Below are 19,489 nucleotides of genomic sequence, written 5' to 3' on the forward strand. Positions count from 1 at the left end.
TAATCTCCACTCAGACACAGAAGTCCTGTGTTGCTGCTTCGGGAATGATACAGATTGTAATGATCATCCACTTCCATGGATTTTCAGAGTAGTTGCCTTTGAAATGGGTGGTGCGAATTGTGGCTTAGGGTGAGTTGTAAAGACCCCAGAGGGTATTAAGGGCTTTTACTCTGTAAGCAGCTTGCCTTTGCTTTGCCTTTCAACAGAGCAAAATTGTTCTGCATTGGTGGCAGAGCTCATTCTGGATCTCATATGGCAAACCCTGCACTTAGAGTATGATATTATAACTTACTTTTTCTCCCAACAATTTTTGATGAAAAATTTCAAACATACAATAAAGTTGAAAGAACTGAACCCTGTATACTCACATACCTACTACCACCTAGATTCTACCATTTGCATTTTCTAAAATTGTTCTCTTACCTTTCTATCCATCCATCTATGCTATTTTTAGTGCATTTTGAAGGATATTGCAAACATCTGCCCACTTCACCCTGGAATACTTCAGCTTGCATATTATGGACTAAGGTTCAGTGTTGTTTATGAAAGTGTGCTGGAGTTTTAAATAGGTGGGTTTTGGGGTGATCAGACAAAGAATCGAAAGACACATCACTAATGAACACCCCAAAACAGAGTAGGACAGGTGAATGTCCTTTGTGAAAAGATTTAGAAAAAGAAACTGTGCCACCTTTACAGGGGATGGTCCATGTTCCTTCTAGGAAGGCACTTCAAGCCACATCAGGGTGTACTTTGGCCAGAGGCTTTCAGTTGACACACCCCTTCTGAGTAGACAGGACCACCAGGATGAAGTAAAGAGTATACTCCATGTTCGAGTATTCAGAGTTTATTGATACACATAAAAAACTACAAAAGTTAAGACAAGGCCCTTAGAGGGGTGGCAGAAATGGCTCCCAGTCTTTACTCCAATTTCTACTTCTTATAAACCTAAAGCTACCTTTTTTCTTTCTTTTTCTTTTAATGTCTTTACATATATCTTTATTTTCATATATAATGTCTTTCTTTTTTTCTTCACTTTTTTATTTTATTTTTTAATTTATTTTTATTAAATCATAACTTTGTACATTGATGCAGTTATGGGGTTCAGGGTACTGCTTCCATATACAACGTGAAATGTTTACATTGAACTAAGTAACACATCCATCACAATTACACTCAGTTCTTAATAGTTTTGAAATGTACCACTGCATCATGCACATTAGGTGAGGTCCCCCCAAATATCCTCCCTCCTCCCAAATCTCCCCTCCCTCCCTTCTCTCTCCTCTTCCCTAAGCTACCTTTTTCTAATGTGGCATTTTTTAAATTTGCATAATTCAAAGCAAGGATCACATTAACTTTTAGTATAACTCAGTAATTTATTACAACATTCTACTTTAAAAGTTAATCTCCTGAATCAATCTACTTAAACTACTTGAGATAGATATCTTTAGGGTGGGAGTTAAATCACAAAACAATAAGAATGGGAGACAGCGCGCTCCCCCGCCGCCTCCCAGGCTGGGATGCTGCGGCTGGGCTGCCGGAGGCAGCTTCGGGCAGGGTCAGGCGCTCCGGACTTCGCTCAGCTCTGTTCTGGTGCCAGTATACCTAAGAAGGCTGGTGGGACGAGCAAGGCCAGTGGGTAAAAGCCAGAGCAATGAACCAGAGAGACCACTTCCTCCCTTAGCTCCTGTGGCAGTTGATCCAAAAGGTTGTGTCACCATAGCCATCCATGCCAAACCTGGCTCCAAACAGAACGCTGTAACAGATTTGACAGCAGAAGCTGTAAATGTAGCCATTGCAGCACCTCCATCAGAGGGGGAGGCTAATGCTGAGCTCTGCCTGTATCTTTCCAAGGTCTTAGAACTCAGGAAGAGTGATGTGGTTTTGGATAAGGGTGGTATGTCTCGTGAAAAGGTGGTGAAACTTTTAGCCTCCACAACTCCAGAAGAGATCTTGGAGAAGTTAAAAAGGGAAGCTGAAAAGAAATAAAAGCAAAAAATGAAAAAAATAGATCATTGGGAAGCTTTTTTTATTGCAAATGATGAAGAGTCTGTTAAATAGGAAAACATATTTAAGTGCACAGAAAAATATGGGAGTATGTGTGTGTGTATATGTACACATGTATTTTTAAATAAGATTCCAAAAAATTTTTTGAATGAATATAGGTTCTAAAATCCCTGTCTACAAACAGCCTAGCCTGGAACATATTACTTTGATTTCAAGGCATTACAGAATAACAGAGCTGGAAAGGCTATTTAAGATGACATGATTTAACACCTTTCATTCTGTGATGGGGCTTCTGATATCTAAAACTTGAGGTTTATTCATACCATACAAGATGGCAACCTTGTCAAATACAGTTTACCCTGACTATAAATAAAAATGATAATATCTCCACAGCAGTTCTGGAGTTCTGGGGATTGCCTTCTAATTCAGTTTACAAATGTCAGAGAAAAACCTGTCACACTGCTTTGTAGTCTTACTTTACGTATTAAGGTACTTTGCTAAATTCAAAAAATGTCTTTTGTATCTTTCAAAGACTAGATTGAAGCATTTTGTGAAAAAGTAAATAATAATCAAGACTTGTAATTTAATATGCAGTATAATTTTTGATATGTCACTGAATTTTCTTCTTTCTCAATAACTTGTAATCATCAAATCTGGTAGTTCTTATGAATGTCCAAAGATCCTTAAAGAGAACCTAGAAGCTACTTTCACTACTTGTAAAAGCCTGTCAGAACTCACATTTATATTAAAGTTACAAAGGCTAATAATAAATTTTTACATATTGGGAAAAAAACAAAAAGAATGGGAGACAGTGAAGGTCAGGCAGGACCTAAACCAACCAGCCCAGCTATATCAAATGGGAGATAGAGGGTGGAGGTCAGGCAGGACCCACACTATCCAGACCAGCTGTGTCCTGTCCACCTTAGCCTGCCTGACTTCATCTTATTCTTACTGCATACATGTGCTTTCACAGGCAAACCCCCCTTCATTTATAGTTTTTTTAGGTAGAACGTATAAAAACTAGTGGGCACATACCTTAAATAGACTATTTGATAAGTCTTAACAAAAGTACCACTTATTAATGAAAACACCAAGAAGATAGAGAACCATCAACCCGAGCAATGTTGTTATGTCCTTCCCCTGGTAAATGTCACTGCCTACCTTACTCCCAGGAACCACTCTGCTGATTTTTTTTGTTAAATTTAAGGAGGCTTATTCTGAGCGAAATTTGAGGACCATGACCTAGAGCCACACTCCAGAAGCCTTGAGCAGGTGGACTCGTGGTGGTGGGATTACAGTTTGGGTTTATACATTTTAGGGAGATAGGGATTACAAGTGAGGTCATAATCAATACTGGAAAACATACATTAGTTTGGCCCCAAAAGGCTGGACATTTGGAAGCAGGAGCTTACAGGTTCTAGGTGAGTTTACAGCAGTGGTTCTCAACCTGTAGGTCATGACCCCTTTGGGGGTCTCCTGCATATCAGATATTTACATTACAGTTCATAACAGTAGTAAAATTACAGTTATGAAGTAGCAATGAAAATAATTTTATGGTTGGGGGTCACCACAACATGAGGAACTGTATTAAAGGGTTGAGGCATTAGGAAGGTTGAGAACCACTGGTTTACAGATTCTTTAGTTGACAGTTGGCTGAAGAGTTAGGTTCTGTCTAAAAGACCAGGAGTCAGTGAAAAGGAATGCTTAAGATAAATGGTCTGTAATTTAGAGACCAAGTCCTGCACAGACTGTATTGAAGGCCTGCAGGTCTTACCTAGCCTTAGGCCTATCAGTGAGTCACAAAGGACATCTCAGAGAAGGGGAGGAGGAATGACGAGACACATCTAATCTCCTTTGTCGTGGGCCACAACTCAGTTTTAGGGATCCTCTTGGCCAAGGGGGGGTTCTGTCAGTTGCTGAGGAGGGAGCCTTAAGATTTTATTTTAGTTCACAAGCCAGGATCTGCCAGAGGCAGCATCAATGGCCAAACTCTTCCTTTTTTGTCCCATGCATTTCCAGGGCTGTTGGCTACCTGCCCCAGGTCTGTCAAGGCCCTTGGTGGGACCTTTGTAGCCAAGAGGACTTATAGCCCTTTGTGGCCAAAAGGGCTTATAGCCAATTAAATGTGTTGGGCTGGATGGGACTGGAGGTGGACAGGCACTCGTCAACCCTTTAAACCCTTCTAGGCAATATAAGAGTAAAACCAAAATGTCAAAGACTACTACAAAATTAATTATCTATAAGTGTTGGGCTACTATATTCTTGGGTTTAGTTGCAAGCTTATAGCACACATACACATTGTTAGCCATTTAAACCAAGGGATTTAGAAACCTTTGTTGTATGGTGATACTTCAGTCTCTTTAGTAATTTATCCTGAGGTGGTCAATAAATTTCTTGTTATATCTCCCTTTGCATAAACCCTGTAACTGACAGCAGTCATACTGAGGAAACTCTTAAGTCCATGTCAGCAGGACATTTTTTATGATTGAGATTGGATACCTGTACCATGTGGCCCAGAAAAGCAAATCTCTCGTTTAGTATTTGTTTAGGCCTCTGTGTGCCTTTATCCGAAGTGTTTAAATTAATTCTATCCCTTACAGCCCTTACAATCTCACCCACCCCTACTTCCACATTAGTTGGTGGGCCTAGAGGGAGGACTTTGAGTAGCAGGATGTTGGCAGTAAATAACAGGTTGGCCCCAGCAGGATTCAGTAGTCTTGAAACCTGGAGATAGCAGGTAAACTTGCCATTTACTCAAAACTTGTCATGACTCTGGAAAACAAAGCAAGAGAATCAGTGATATTTTAAACAAAAAGTCACAAAAATAAGCTCAGTCCCATGTTTTTTCTGTTCTGTTTGAGGTTAAGTTAGCAGTACTTACGGACATGTTAGTTTTCTAATTGGAGTTCTGGGAGTGCATATAATCTCCAAAGCTATAAGAAATCTATATTCAAGAAAACTTGTCAGTCCTTTCCATGGCTTTTCTTTTTTTTTTTTTTACCGATGATAATAAATTTGTTTAAATTTATTAAAATAATGTTCACATGATACATTATTATATGACACATGCATAAAAATTATTGAATAGTCAGGAGAACTAGAATCAAGGATGTAGTTCTGGCACATCATGAATCCTTTCCTGCCCTAAGTTTCTCACCTGGAGGTGGGAGACTTGAGATTCTAAAGTCTCTTCTAGAACCAAAATCCTATGCTTCTATCTACCGACCATTTACCTTCAAAGTGCAAATACCAGGAACGCCATTATTATGCCATGACAATTTTAGCATTCAACTTTTAATCTTCTACTATTTCAAAAAAAGTTCAGTGGTTTGTATGTTAAAAAATTATTAAGGGAATCATCAACAAGAACTTTTTAACAAACAATGAAAAATCCATATACTATAAAAATCATAGAGATTGTAACAGAATTTTGAAGCTGCTTTAGTATAATGAGAGGTGCAGTCTCAGGGATCCCCTGGGATAGAAAGATAGATTTGTGATACTAGAGGCACCCAGGCTCATCCATGGCTTTTCTTAAAGGACAAACTTTGAATCTAGCCAGTTAAAAATTCTACTTTCTATGATGAATCAAAATAAAATAATAATTGCCTATGAAAAATAAAAATCTCAGAATAGTCACAGTTAAAAAGACAACTTGGTCATTTTTGTGGCATATAACAATTTCACATAATAACCATAATTATTACTGATTGCATACATTAAGACACATCAATATTCTACAATGTTGCGACGTACATTAACAGCATATATATATATATAAACATAATCCAAAGAAAACTAACCACCACTTCATATTTGACAATGTTTCTTGTATTTTGGGATCAAACAGTAGGTCAGCTTTTTTAGTTCCTTGAGAATTCTCCATACTTCTTTCCAAAAGGGCTGTATTAGTTTGCATTCCCACCAGCACTGTAGAAGTGTTCCCTTCTCTCCATATCCATGCCAGCATCTGCAGTTTGGGGCTTTTGTAATGTTCTCTAATCTTACTGGCGTTAGGTGATATCTCAAAGTGGTTTTGATTTGCATTTCTCTGATGATTAAAGATGATGAGCATTTTTTCATGTGTTTATAGGACATGCGCCTGTCATCTTCAGAGAAGTTTCTGTTCAAGTCTCTTGCCCACAAAGAAATGGGGTTGTTTGTTCTTTTCTTTTTGATTAGTTTCTCTGTGATTTCTAGTTATCAGACCTTTGTCAGAAACATAATCTGCGAAAATCTTCTCTCATTCTGAGGCTGTGTGATTGCTTTACTTACAGTCCCGTTGGTTGTGCAGAAGCTTTTTTTTTTTAATGCTGGGGATTCATTGAGCGTACAGAGAACCAGGTTACATTGACTGCATTTATCAGGTAAAGTCCATCTTTTTCTTTTTTTTTTTTTTTTCAGTTTTTGGCCAGGGCCGGGCTTGAACCCACTACCTCCGGCATATGGGGTCAGCGCCCAACCCTTTGAGCCACAGGCGCTGCCCAAGTCCATCTTATAATTGTGTCCCACTCCCAAAAAGGTGTATCACACACTGGGACTCTCCCACCTCCCTTTTCTCCTTTCCTGTCTTTGCTCTCCCCTTTCCCCACACCTACCATGTACTAAGTCATTGAGTGTCCTCATATCAGAATTGAGTACATAGGATTCTTGCTTCTCCATTCTTGTGATGCTTTACTAAGAATAATGTGTTCCACTTCCATCCAGGTTAATACAAAAGATATAAAGTCCCCATCTTTTTTAATTGCTAAATAGTCCATGGTATACATATACCACAGCTTGTTAATCCATTCCTGGGTTGGTGGGCATTTAGGCTGTTTCCACATTTTGTGATTGTAAATTGAGCTGCAATAAATAGTCTAGTGCAAGTAAAAGGTAAAAGGATTTTTTTTCTTCTGGATAGATGCCCAGTAATGGGATTGCAGGATCAAATGGGAGGTCTAGCTTGAGTTCTCTGAGGGTTCTCCATACTTCCTTCCAGAAAAGTTGTACTAGTTTGCAGTCCCACCAGCAGTGTAAAAGTGTTCCCTTCTCTCCACATCCATGCCAGCATCTGCCATTTTGAGATTTTGTGATGTGGGCATGCTTATTGAGGTTAGATGATCTCAGGGTGGTTTTGATTTGCATGTCTCTAATAATTAGGGGCGATGAGCATTTTTTTCATGTTTGTTAGTCATTTTTGCCCATTGATAAAAGGGATTGTTGGCTTTTTTCATGTTGACTAATTTGAGTTCTCTGTAGATCCTAGTTATGAAGCTTTGGTCTGATGCAAAATATGCAAAAATCCTTTCCCATTGTGTAGGTTGTCTATTTGCTTTGGTTGTTGTCTCCTTAGCTGTACAGAAGCTTTTCAGTTTAATTAAGTCTCATTTGTTTATCTTTGTTGTTGTTGCAATTGCCATGGAAGTCTTCTTCATAAAGTCTTTCCCCAGGCTGATAGAGTGTTTTTCCTATGCTTTCTTTGAGGATTTTTATTGTTTCATGCCTTAAATTTAGGTCTTTTATGCATCTGGAATCAGTTTTTGTGAGTGAAGAAAAGTGTGGGTCCAGTTTCAGTCTTTTACATGTGGATATCCAGTTCTCCCAGCACCATTTATTGAATCCCTATAGGGATTATAGACACCCTATACACAATGGGAAAGGATTTTTGCATATTTTGCATCAGACCAAAGCTTCATAACTAGGATCTACAGAGAACTCAATAAATGTATATCCAGTGTATATTCTTGTTTGGTTTATCGAAGATTAGGTGGCTATAAGATGTTAGTTTCATTTCCTTGTTTTCTATTCAATTCCAGATGTCTATGTCTCTATTTTTGTGCTAATACCATGCTATTTTGACCACTATGGCCTTGTAGTATAGCCTAAAGTCTGGTAGGCTGATGCCCCCAGCTTTGTTTTTATTGCTAAGAACTGCTGTAGCTATACAGGGTTTTTTCTGGTTCCATTCAAAACGAAGAATTACTTCTTCCAAGTCTTGAAAGTATGATGTTGGTATTTTAATAAGGATGGCATTCAATCTGTAGATTGCTTTGGGAAGTACAGACATTTTCACAATGTTGATTCTTCTCAGCTATGAGTATGGTATGTCCTTCCATTTGTTAATATCCTCTGCTATTTCTTTTCCTAGTGTTTCATAATTTGCTTTATAGAGGTCCTTCACCTCTTTTGTTAGGTATATTCCTAGGTATTTCATTTTCTTTGAAGCCTTGGTGAAGGGAGTTGTGTCCTTAATTAGCCTCTCATCTTGACTGTTATTGCCGTATGCAAAGGCTACTGATTTGTGGACATTGATTTTATATTCTGAGACATTATTGTATTTTTTGATAACTTCCAGGAGTCTTGTGGTTGAGTCTTTGGGGTTCTCTAAGTATAAGATTATATCATCAGCAAAGAAGGAGAGTTTGACCTCCTCTAAACCCGTTTCCAAACTGGTTACATCATGTTACACTTTAATAACCAGTAAGTTGTGAACATTCTGGTTACTCCATATCCTCATAAAGTTTTGTCAGTCTTTTTAAATATTAGCCATTTATAGTGGTGCATAATTGTGATTTTAATTTTCATTTCCCTGATGACTAATGACATAGAGCTCTTGGAGTATCTTCTGCTGTTCAAATCTTTGCCCATTTTCGATAGTACTATTCGTCTTTTTATTGTTGAGTTATGGGAGTTTTTATATTCTGGATACCATTCCTTTTCAGATATGTGGTTTAAAAATGTTTTATTCCAGTATATAATTTTCCTATTCATCTTTAAATGGTGTATTTGTTGAGCTAAAGTTTTAAATTTTGATTGTATCTAGTTCAGCAATGTTTTCTTTTCATGGTTAGTGTTTTCTATGTCCCATCTAATAAATTTTGCTTGCTTTTAAGTCAAGACAGTCTTCCATGTGTTTTTCTAGAAGCTTCATAGTTTTAGCTCTTTCGTTTAGGTCTGTGATCCATCTCAAGTTAATTTTTGTACATGGTGAGAACTGGGGTGGGGGGGTCAGGGATTCTCTTTATTAAATGAGAATTTCCAGTTGTTCCATCACTATTTATTCCAAAGACTTTGCTTTCCTCCTTGTATTGCTGCAGCACTCATGTCAAAAATCAATTGGATAGATAAGTATTCTATTTCTCTGCTCTCTATTCTGTCCATTTGAGCTGTTTGTCTATGCCAGTCTTGAATTCAGGTAGTGTAATTCTCCAACTCTCTACTTTTTCCAGATCACTTTGGATATTCAAATTTGAAACTAAGATTGTTATTTTCTACCAAAATGAAAAAAAAAAAAAAAGACCTATTGGTATTATGGTTGGGATTAAGCTGAATCTATATATAAAATCAAGGAGAACTGACATCTTAATAGTATTGATTCTCCTAATCTATGAACATGGATGGATTTCCATTTACTTGTTTCCACTTATTTCTCTCAATAGTGTTTTATAATTTTAAGTGTACAAATCTTCCCTGTTTTTTGTTAAATTTATTTCTAAGCATGTAATTTTTATGCCATTGTAAGTAAATAATTTTTTTATTTTCCACATTTTAGTTGGTATTATGTGATTCACTTTTGTGATATGTATGTTTGTAAACCAACTTTGCTCAGCATCTACATTTAATTTTTAAAAAAAATCTAAATCCTGTTTTATTTATCCCAGCAGGAAAATAATGTGGGATTATCCCCAGCCCATGAACTGGGAGACAAAACTTCAGGCCCAGTTTGCTTCTACTGGCTGTGTGAACTTGGCCAAGAATTGGTAGTGCAAAGTCAAAATAAAAATGAAAAGATAAATTTTTAAATGATAGCTCTGATTTGTGATGTATGGCTTGTAATTTGGGATGTATAAGTATATATGTATATGTTGAAGAATAAAGAGAAAGTTGGGAGCTTTATAAAAAAGAGAAATGTTACGTGTTTTTTCAGAAAGTTTATTGGTATTAGTAAGGTTTGGGGGAGTTGACAAGTTTTGATTGGTCGATAACAGTTGTGGGTAAAATTAATTTCAGAGTTGGAGTAGGTTCATTTAGTATTATTTGATAAAACTGGTTTCAGTTAGAGTAGGTAGTTTTAGTGGTCAGTGAATTATATTCTTGGAGTGATGTTAATGCAAAGGCTTCTTCTTGGCTTCTCAACTGTTTTAGTTGAGTATGACAAGAATGACCGAATTTGTGTGATCACTTTTCACAGTAGGATTCTCTCCCTACTTCTACTGCCACTCAACACAGTCGGAATTAAATTCGCCATTCAATGTAGTCTTTTCTGTATATCTATAGAGATAAAACTTTAACTCTGGTTTGCTAACTTCTTTGGAAATATGATAAAGGTTTGAATTTTACGTCCAGGAAAATGTACATACACATATTCACACACGTGTACACATACGTTAATACATGCACACACATGTACACACATTTTTGCACAAACACACACATGCATAGAGTATTGTATACAATTTTAGGATGTCCAGGGAACTTCTGAAGCCTGTTTGTCAGCTGTTTGGGGTCCACGGAGGCCTAGCTATGGATGCTGTTGTAGAGTGGACGCTCCGTGAGGGTAGAGGTGCCTTCCTTTCCCTCTGTATCTTCAGCAGCCTGCCTGTGGTTGGTTTACGGGGAAGCCCAGCACATGCCCTGTGTGTTTACTGAATGGCCCAGGGTACCGCACGATGTATCCTCTCCGAGCTTGCCCCACATGCTCAGTTGACCTGGAGCAGCCCCACACCAGTGGACAAGCGAGTCCTGAGGCCTAGAGTTTTAGGAGATTGCCCAGGGCCATCATGTGGTATGTCTGTGCATGGGCAGGTGTGGGGTGAGGGCTGCCGATTGTAAATCCTTTGTACTTTGTGGAGTGTTCTAGGTGGGGAGGGACTTAGGGAAGCATATAGATTTTCACACTATCATTCTTCTGCTGTGAGATGCTTAGTCCCCCTGAGGGACACAGCAGCGGGACCGTTTGGCTGGGACCACCAGCTCTCCCGCTGAAGCCTCTACTCCTCTGCTGCTGTTAGTGAGGCCAGCCTGGCAGCTCCTCACAGGGCAGCTGTCCCTGTTGCCCTGGAGTAAGTCCAGGTGGCAGCCTTACTGCAGAATCCTCTGAGCTGTGTTCAGCTGGCTGGTGCATTCCCAGATAGCCGGACTTCAGCACCAGCCCCAGAAAGACTCCTGTGGAAGGGATGCAGGTCCCAGGGGCGGCAGGTGCTTGGCAGCAATTCAGGGCCATCCTTTTCTCTTCCCATAGCCTCCAAAATTGCATTATGGACAGCACATTCATCTACTATCTCCTCCAATGACTTCTAAGAACAGACTGGCGGTGACAGTGACTCTGAGTGTGTGCTTCCTCCCACACAGGTGCCAGGGACATGGGCAGCAAGCCTTCCACGCCAGGCAGTGATGCCACAGCCCAGTCCCCCAGGACGGAATGCATTCATGCCGCATACAGGCGGGGAGACCTCAGAAGGGCCCAAGACCTGCTCAGGGAGGCTTGTGGTGAGAGTGAGTCCCAGCTGGAAAAGGTATGGTGCATGCCCACCCCTCAGCTGCAGTCTGAACTGGACGGAGGTCACTGCTCAGATTATTTGCTCATTATTATCATAAAGGTCCCCATGCATAGATATATAGGGAAAATGGGAAATTGTAGCTGCATGTACTGTTATTTACAAAATACTCACTACAAAATTTTACAAAATGGTTACAAAATATTTCTCTACATGTTGGTACATAAATATAAGAATATTAATAATATAAAATATGAATTTCTTATTTTTTCCTATTTATGGTGACCTTTGGGATACCCTATATAATGAGCATTTTTATTGCATTCCAGAAATACTTCATTTTACTTATAAATTTGTGGTTGCCATGCCCTTTGAGTTGACTTCTTAGTCCGACAACACCTAAGCAGACCCCTCGCCACCACTGTTTGGTGAGGCCTTTGAGGGACAGGGGTGAGGGTCACTTAAAATGCAAAGAACAGAGTACCATCTGAAAGTTTAAACTACAGTATTCTTTTACACTTTTGTCATTATAAAAATAGCTTAAAAATGAAAATTTAGAAAAAATAAAAATTTGGGGAAAAAGTTGCTGTATTTGTCATAACACCCAAACAATACCACTTAACAGTTCTGGTATATTTTCTTCCAGCCTCTGATCTGAGCACACATTGTTGTTATTTCTAAAATATATATGGTTTCTTTATATATACTTTTTATATAGTTTTGTATATACTGCTTGTTCTTATATAATGATACATCAAAAATTTTCCATATGATTATAAACTCCTTGCAGGCATCACCTTCAGGGCTGTGTGTCATTCCATCTGCTAGAAAACTGTAATTTACTCCAGTATTCCTCTTGGTTGTATATTTGGCTTATTTCTAATATAAATAATACTGTATTGAACATTTTTGCCTAAATATTTTCTTATTGTAAGCTATTTTCTTAGCAGAGATTTGCAGGATGTTAAAAATGTGGGTTTGAGCCTTTTTATAGTTTTGGAACACATGCCAGAAGTTTTCCATAAAGCTTATACAGATTAACATTTTGACTGAGAACAATGCCTGTATAGTCATTCAAACAAGATGTTCCTCAATGCTAAGGACACCTTTAGGCCTTCAATACAAGATGTTCATTTGGTGCACCCACGATTAGTTTCTGAGTGCTTTGCAGTCAAAGAGTTAATTCTCCCACCAATTGGAGAGGGCCATTGCCACATTGTTGCTCTTGTGGGAGAGTCTTACTGGCAGTTGTCATAAAGAAATAATAAAACTTTATTGGCATTTTATTTGCATTACTTTGTTTCATGTAGGTTAAAATGTCCCCACTTAACTAATAGTTAGAAATAATTTAATTTCAAAACCTCCAGCCTATTTTCAGAAGTACAGGGGATTATGGTAGAGAACAGTACAACATGCTTGAGGATTGTTGAGAGGAGGGCATTTAGGATCCCTCTTAAATTAAGAGTTCATAGCAGATTGGCAAAGGGACACCCTTCTGCACAGGGAGCACTGGGCTGTGCATGCAAGGAGATCAGAGTCCTGGATTGACATCAATAGGCTCCAGCAAAGAGGACCTGTGCTCAACAACAACCTGGAGTCTGTGCGTCATAGTCAAGAGCCATGAGCCAAAGATGGTGGCTTATTTCACTGTGGGTTGCCCCATCTGGCCTGAAGCAAAAGATTTAGGCATGTGCCAGCAGCAGGAGATTCTGAAAAGAGGAAGGGAAACGGGACCTGAAGAGCCCCAGGGCTGGGACTTCATCTTGAGGGTGGGACAGTCATTAAAAGGAGTGGTATGGTAATTTGAGAAAGAGCACTGTGGCCAGTGGCAACTCAAATTTGAGAAGGTCCCTAAAGGGCCACTTCTCCCTTAGATTCAGGACTGGTGAAATCTCAGCCGATAGGAATTTGAGATGATATTGAGAAAAAAGATGAATACGTCTGTGTTTTCATAGAAATGCACCATTTTAGTTCCAAAAATATACCAAAGATAAGAATCAAGGATTTAGACAAAATGAGAAGGAACATGGCTGATACCTTTAATTGACAAAGAGCTTTTATGTACGATCAATGTGAGATAACAACACAGTTATCCTTTTCTAGTAAAAGAGGGTGTACCCCCACTTCCTTTGATGAGGCCAGTATAACCTCAATACCAAAAAATTGGTGAGAACTGTATCAGGAATGAAAATAACAAGAAATGTGAATAGGCCAACACACACACACACCACACGTACACACAAACAAGAAATTTAAGTAGGCGGCACACATATGAAAACCTATTAAACTCTGTTAATAGTTATAGAAAAGCAAATAAAATAAAAATGAGAGCAGCACCTGTGGCTCAGTGGGTAGGGTGCCAGCCGCATATACCGAGGGTGGCGGGTTCAAACCCGGCCCTGCCAAACTGCAACAAAAAAATAGCCAGGGGTTGTGGCGGGCATCTGTAGTCCCAGCTACTTGGGAGGCTGAGGCAAGAAAATTGCCTAAACCCAGGAGTTGGAGATTGCTGTGAGCTGTGTGATGCCACGGCACTCTACCGAGGATGATAAAGTGAGACTCTGTGTCTACAAAAGAAAAAAAAAGAAACAGCATTTTTAACCTATCAGATTGACATCGTAAAGTTTGATTATAATCAGTAGGCACACAATTTTATCCCAGGCTGGTAAAAATATAAATTATTACAGCCTCTTTAGAAGGTTTGCAAATGTTTGTCAGAATTTAAAACTTCATCCTCTTTGACCTGGCAAAACTACTACTAGGAACTTACCCTTACAGATGTACTTGAAAAAATTGCCAAGTGTGTACATACAAGAATGTTCATTAAAATTGTGTTTGCAATAGCACAACCCTAGAAACTGCCTGACTGTTTCATCTTCAAGAGGAGACTACCACATAAATCTCAGTATGTTTAAGGCGTAGAATACCATGTAGAATTCCAAAAGGACAAAATAATCTTTAGCAGCTGTTTTGGAAATCTTTCCAACGTACTTTAAATTAATACTTTAAGGACTTTTGCTTCTAGAAAGATGAAGGGAAGGTATGATGAAATAGGTATGCATTTCCCTCTTCCACTTGCTAAGTGCACCTAGAAACCCCGGTATTACATATAAAACATAGGATTCTGAAAGGTGGAGAAATGAAGGCAGACCAACTGGTGACCTCCAGACTCAAAGAAAGCACAGTGGTAAGATTTGGGGTTTTCTTCTCATCCTGCATGCCAAGACTAGATGCTAAAGAAGCTGGCAACCTGGAAACACAAAATGGCACAGACAAGAAAAGCACCAGGGAAGCTGTCTCTCTCTAGCTAAAGAACCAGGAAAGGGGCAGTGAAGCAAGACAGAAAACTTACAGGCAATAATCAACCTACTTCAGCCAAATACCCAGAAATATACCTGCATCCCAGCCCCTCTTCTCATCATCAAAGGCCAGATGGAAAGCCTAGACTTCCAGCCTTGCCAGCCTGTAACACGACACCCCATCATCCCCACCCCCAGGGTATCAGAGAAGGCCATGGACAATTGGGATATTCGTCCCTGCCAGGTGGTTAACAGCCCTCCCTCCTTGCCTCTACCACCACCATCAGTGGATACTACAAAGGAAGCTGAAGTTCCATCCTCATCTGGTTTGGCAGTAATGAGACAGGCTTTCCCCTCCCAACTAGGATGGAATTGAAGCAGGCCTACTGGAGAATCTGAAATCCCACTCCTGCCCTCCTTACTGGGTGTCAACTGATTCTGAGCAGAGCACCTGGATCTCTAAGCCACCAAGAAACAATGAAGTGGCACCCTGTTTACCCACCAGAGGGGAGTCAGAAGAGGCCTACTAAAACACAAGGTTTAAATAAAGTCCAGAATCTTACAGCATAGTGGCAAAATTATCCAGGCTTTAATAAAAAGTTGTTCAAGGGCGGCGCCTGTGGCTCAAGGAGTAGGGCGCCGGTCCCATATGCCGTAGGTGGCGGGTTCAAACCCAGCCCCGGCCAAAAACCACAAAAATAAATAAATAAATAAATAAAAAGTTGTTCATAACGCCAAGAACCAAAAAGATCTTAAACTCAATGGGAAAAGACAACCAACAGATGTCAACACCAGATGACTCAAATGTTAGAATTATCTAACCAGGATTTTAAGGGAGTCACCATAAAAAATGCTTGAATGAGCATTATGAATACACCTAAAACAAATGGAAAAAAATACAAAGTCTCAGCCAGAAAAATAGAACTCTTATTAGCACAGAAATAAAAGACACAAGGAAAGCCAAATGAACATTTTAGAATTTAAAAATATAGAGACTGAAGTTTAAAACAAAAACAAAACTAAATGGATGGGCTTAACTGTAGAATGGAAAGAACAGAGGAAAGAATCAGCGAACTTGAAGATAGATGAGTAGAAATTACCCAGTCTGGAAAACAAGACAAAAGATAATAGACTGAGAAACAATTGAAGAACCTCACAGGTATGTGAAACTTTTAACTGAAGATCTAATATTTATTTATTTATTTATTCATTGGCAGACACCACTTTATGTCAAGTGACAGGTGAATATTATCAATAACAGGACAAATTAAAATCATGCAGTGCATGATTAGACTCAAGGAGAACAAAAAGTCACTTCTGTGATATTCTGGCCAAAGATGCTTGATCTAAATCTAAGAATAAGGAAACTTTAGACAAAAGCAAATTGGGGAACATTCTACAAAGTAAACCTGGCCTATAGTCTTCAACACTGCTCAGGTCAATGATAGCAAAAAGGTGTTAAAGGAACTGTTCCCAACCAGAGGAGACTGCAGAGATGTGAGAGGTCAAAGCCATCACACATGGGATTCTGACCTGGAGGTTTTGGCTACAAAAACATTATTGAGATATTTGACAAAACTTGAACAGAGCCTAAACATTAGATGTACTATTTTTGGAGTCCCTAAGAATACCTCCATGCTTAGAGATTTGTCTAGAAGCACTCATGAGACTCAGCATGCAGTTGTCCTCAGCTAAGATTCATTACAGCAATGAACTGAATATGCACAAACAGACCACATGGGGAGCCAAGACACATGGAGCTCAGAGGAATTGCAGGTGGGCTTCTTTATGCTCGCTCCCTCCCAGGAGGGGCTACAAAGTACATTCTTCACCCAGCAACAGAAATGCAGCAACATGTATGTGATGTCCAGGGAAGCTCCATAGAGACTCAGCGCCCAAGGTGTTCACTGGGGGATGGTCACATAGGCACCTTCTGCCTAGTATGTACCAAATTCTGGACTCCAAGAATGCAAGCAAATGTTCACATAAGCCACTTTTTGCACCATCTGGACACAGGGACGCATCCCATCTGCCAAGCTCCCAGATGTCAGCCAAGGGCCAATCTTTTAAGCAGGCCCTCTGAAGAAAACTGTCTTGAGCCTGCTATGTTAGCCCTTTTCTTTAATCCACCCCCCCCCATTGGCCCTCAGCATGGTGCCTTTATAGCAAAATTATCACCAGTAGGACCCCACAAAGCAAGTGAGACCGACTTGCAATATGGCCTCAGCTAAGCCCTCCTGGGCAGTGGAGTTAGAGGTTACAGCTGAGCCCATTGTCCAGCTGGCCAAAGGCATCACTGCAGGCACAGCAACACATCCAGGTAGTAAGGTAAAACTGACCTGAATGCCTTCTGGGGCTGAGGCAGTGTCCTAATAGTCAAGGGACAACACATACAAGAAGTACAATCCTGGAGGGCAAACATGGTACCCCCAGACACAGTTGTTATGGCACCCCAAGCAGGCCACACCTTAGTCTCACCATATAAGTTCAGGGTCCCCACTGTGGCCTTTCACCCTGGGCCCTTCAGCCTGAGGGCTGCCAGACCAATACAATGCAATGACCAACCAATACAGTGCAGCTCAGGACTTGCTTTCAGAGGGAACACCTGAGGAAGACAGTTCCAAATGGTCATACTGGTCTGTGACAATAGTTCCTCTTTCCCAGGAGTGTGGACAACATCCCTAAATGTCCTGATGGGCCATGCAGGAGCTGGACCTCCTCCTGGTGACTGATCTTCAGCACCACCAGGAGTGATAAGTTAGAGATTAGAAGTAAAGTGTAGGGTCACAGTCAATTTGAATTCAAAGTGTTCCAGCAGCTTGGAAAGGTAAGTCAGAGTGTTTCTGTCATTGTTTTTCTTCAAGAGGAGGGGAAAGCTTCCAGGAGTAGTTCACCTTCTGGGGTGTCTGGCTCCTTCCATCAGAGGTGTGGGACAATCTGTTCCTCTTCCGTGTTTCCCATATACACTGGCTCTTCATGTCCATATCTGTGGGTCTCCCCTTAGTAGAACAAGCCTCCCCTGAAAGCAGCAATAGTAGGTAGATCTGATGGAAGAACCTTCCAGTAGTTTCCAGAACCTGAAGACAGAGCCTGGCAGGACTCTTTAACTGGACTCACAAGTTTCCAGTGTGCCAGAGAAGTACAAGCTCTTTGTTAATGAGGGGTCCTGGCCAATGGTCCTAGATCCTGAAAGACATGGCCAGGCTGTCTTACAAGAAGGATAGCCCTTGACTAGGACAGGCAGATTCGAACAATGACACTGGAGTTGGTCACACAGGCTTCATAATCACCAGCCTATGTTCAAGCACCAACTGTAAACATATCAAAATTTGTGGGATGCAGATAAAGCAGTGCTGAAAGGGAAATTCATAGCACTAAAATGCTTACATTAGAAAAGAAGAAAGGCCGATAATCTAAACTTCCACCTAAAGAAACTAGAAGATAATCAAAATTAACCCAAGGCAAAGAGAAGAAAGGAAATGATGAAAATAAGAGTAGAAAATTAATGAAATTTAATAGAATAACAATAAAGAATATTACTGAAAAACAAAGTGCTGGTTTTTTGAAAAGGTCAATAAAGCCAGACACAGTGGCTCACACCTATAGTCCTAGCACTGTGGGAGGTCGAGACCAATCTGAGGAAGTGTGAGGCCCCATCTCTAAAAATAGCTGGACATTGTATAATAGCACCAATAGTCGTGGCTACTCAGGAGGCTAAGGCAAGAGGATCACTTGAGTCCAAGAGTTTGAGGTTGCTGTGAGCTATACACTACAACACCCAACTGCAAGGCAACTTAGTGAGACTCTGTCTCAAAAAAAAAGTCAATAAAATTGACAACCTATATCAAGAGAAAACACAAAAGAGATAAAAGAGAAAAGTCACTAATATCAGAAAGGAATCAAGGAGTATCACTACAGATTCTGCAGATATCAGAAAGATGATAAGGGAACACTATGAACTACTCTATACACATAAATATGACAACTTAGATGAATCAATTCTTAAAAAGGAGAAACTACCATAATTCACCAATATGAAGTACATAATTTGAATATCCCTTTAACTATCAAGAAGATTCAATTTGTAATTTAAAACCTCCTAGAAATACAGGTCCATATGGTTGCACTGGAGAGTTCTACCAAACATTTAAAGAATAACATGAATTCTGCACAGTGTCTTGTGGAAAATAGAAGAGCAGGGAAAAATTTCTAACACTTCTGATTACCCTAACACCAAAACCAAAGACAGTACAAGAAAAGAAAAGTACATACTAATGTCCATCATGAATATGGATGCAGAAATTTTAAACAAAATATTAGCAAGCAGAATTGAGCAATATTTAAAAGGAATTATAAGCAATGACCAAATGGCGTCTATTCCAAGGATGTAAGGTTGGTTAAATATTCAGTACTCAGTCACTGTAACCCTCCCTATTAATAGACTAAAGAAGAAAAATTACCTTATCATATTAATTGATGCATTTGACCAAAATCAATACCCTTATAAAAATGAAACTCTCATAAAATTAGGAAGAGAGGAAAACTTCCTCAAAAATAAAGAACAGCTACAAAAACCCTATAATCTTGATGGTAAAAGACTGCCTTCCCTCTAAGATCAAGAACAAGGCAAGGAGGTCCACTCTCAATATAATAATTGAAGTTCCATTCAAGAATAATTATAACATCACTATATTCGACATAATACTA

At 39.6% G+C, this 19,489-nt stretch overlaps 1 protein-coding gene and 1 pseudogene across 3 annotated transcripts in view; both read left to right on the plus strand.

Annotated features, from left to right (window-relative positions):
• Positions 1 to 19,489, plus strand: part of LRRK1 (leucine rich repeat kinase 1) — a 190,975-nt gene that overhangs the window by 51,953 nt on the left and 119,533 nt on the right. For all 3 annotated transcript variants that reach the window (XM_053581850.1, XM_053581852.1, XM_053581851.1), the window contains one exon: positions 11,338 to 11,501. In XM_053581850.1, the coding sequence (XP_053437825.1) occupies positions 11,338 to 11,501 (164 nt within the window). The remainder of the gene's footprint in view (positions 1 to 11,337; positions 11,502 to 19,489) is intronic.
• LOC128569165 (UPF0235 protein C15orf40 homolog) lies at positions 1,518 to 2,009 on the plus strand (annotated as a pseudogene).

Source organism: Nycticebus coucang, chromosome 2 (genome assembly GCF_027406575.1).
Source record: "Nycticebus coucang isolate mNycCou1 chromosome 2, mNycCou1.pri, whole genome shotgun sequence".
In the NCBI taxonomy this organism is placed as follows: domain Eukaryota; kingdom Metazoa; phylum Chordata; class Mammalia; order Primates; family Lorisidae; genus Nycticebus; species Nycticebus coucang.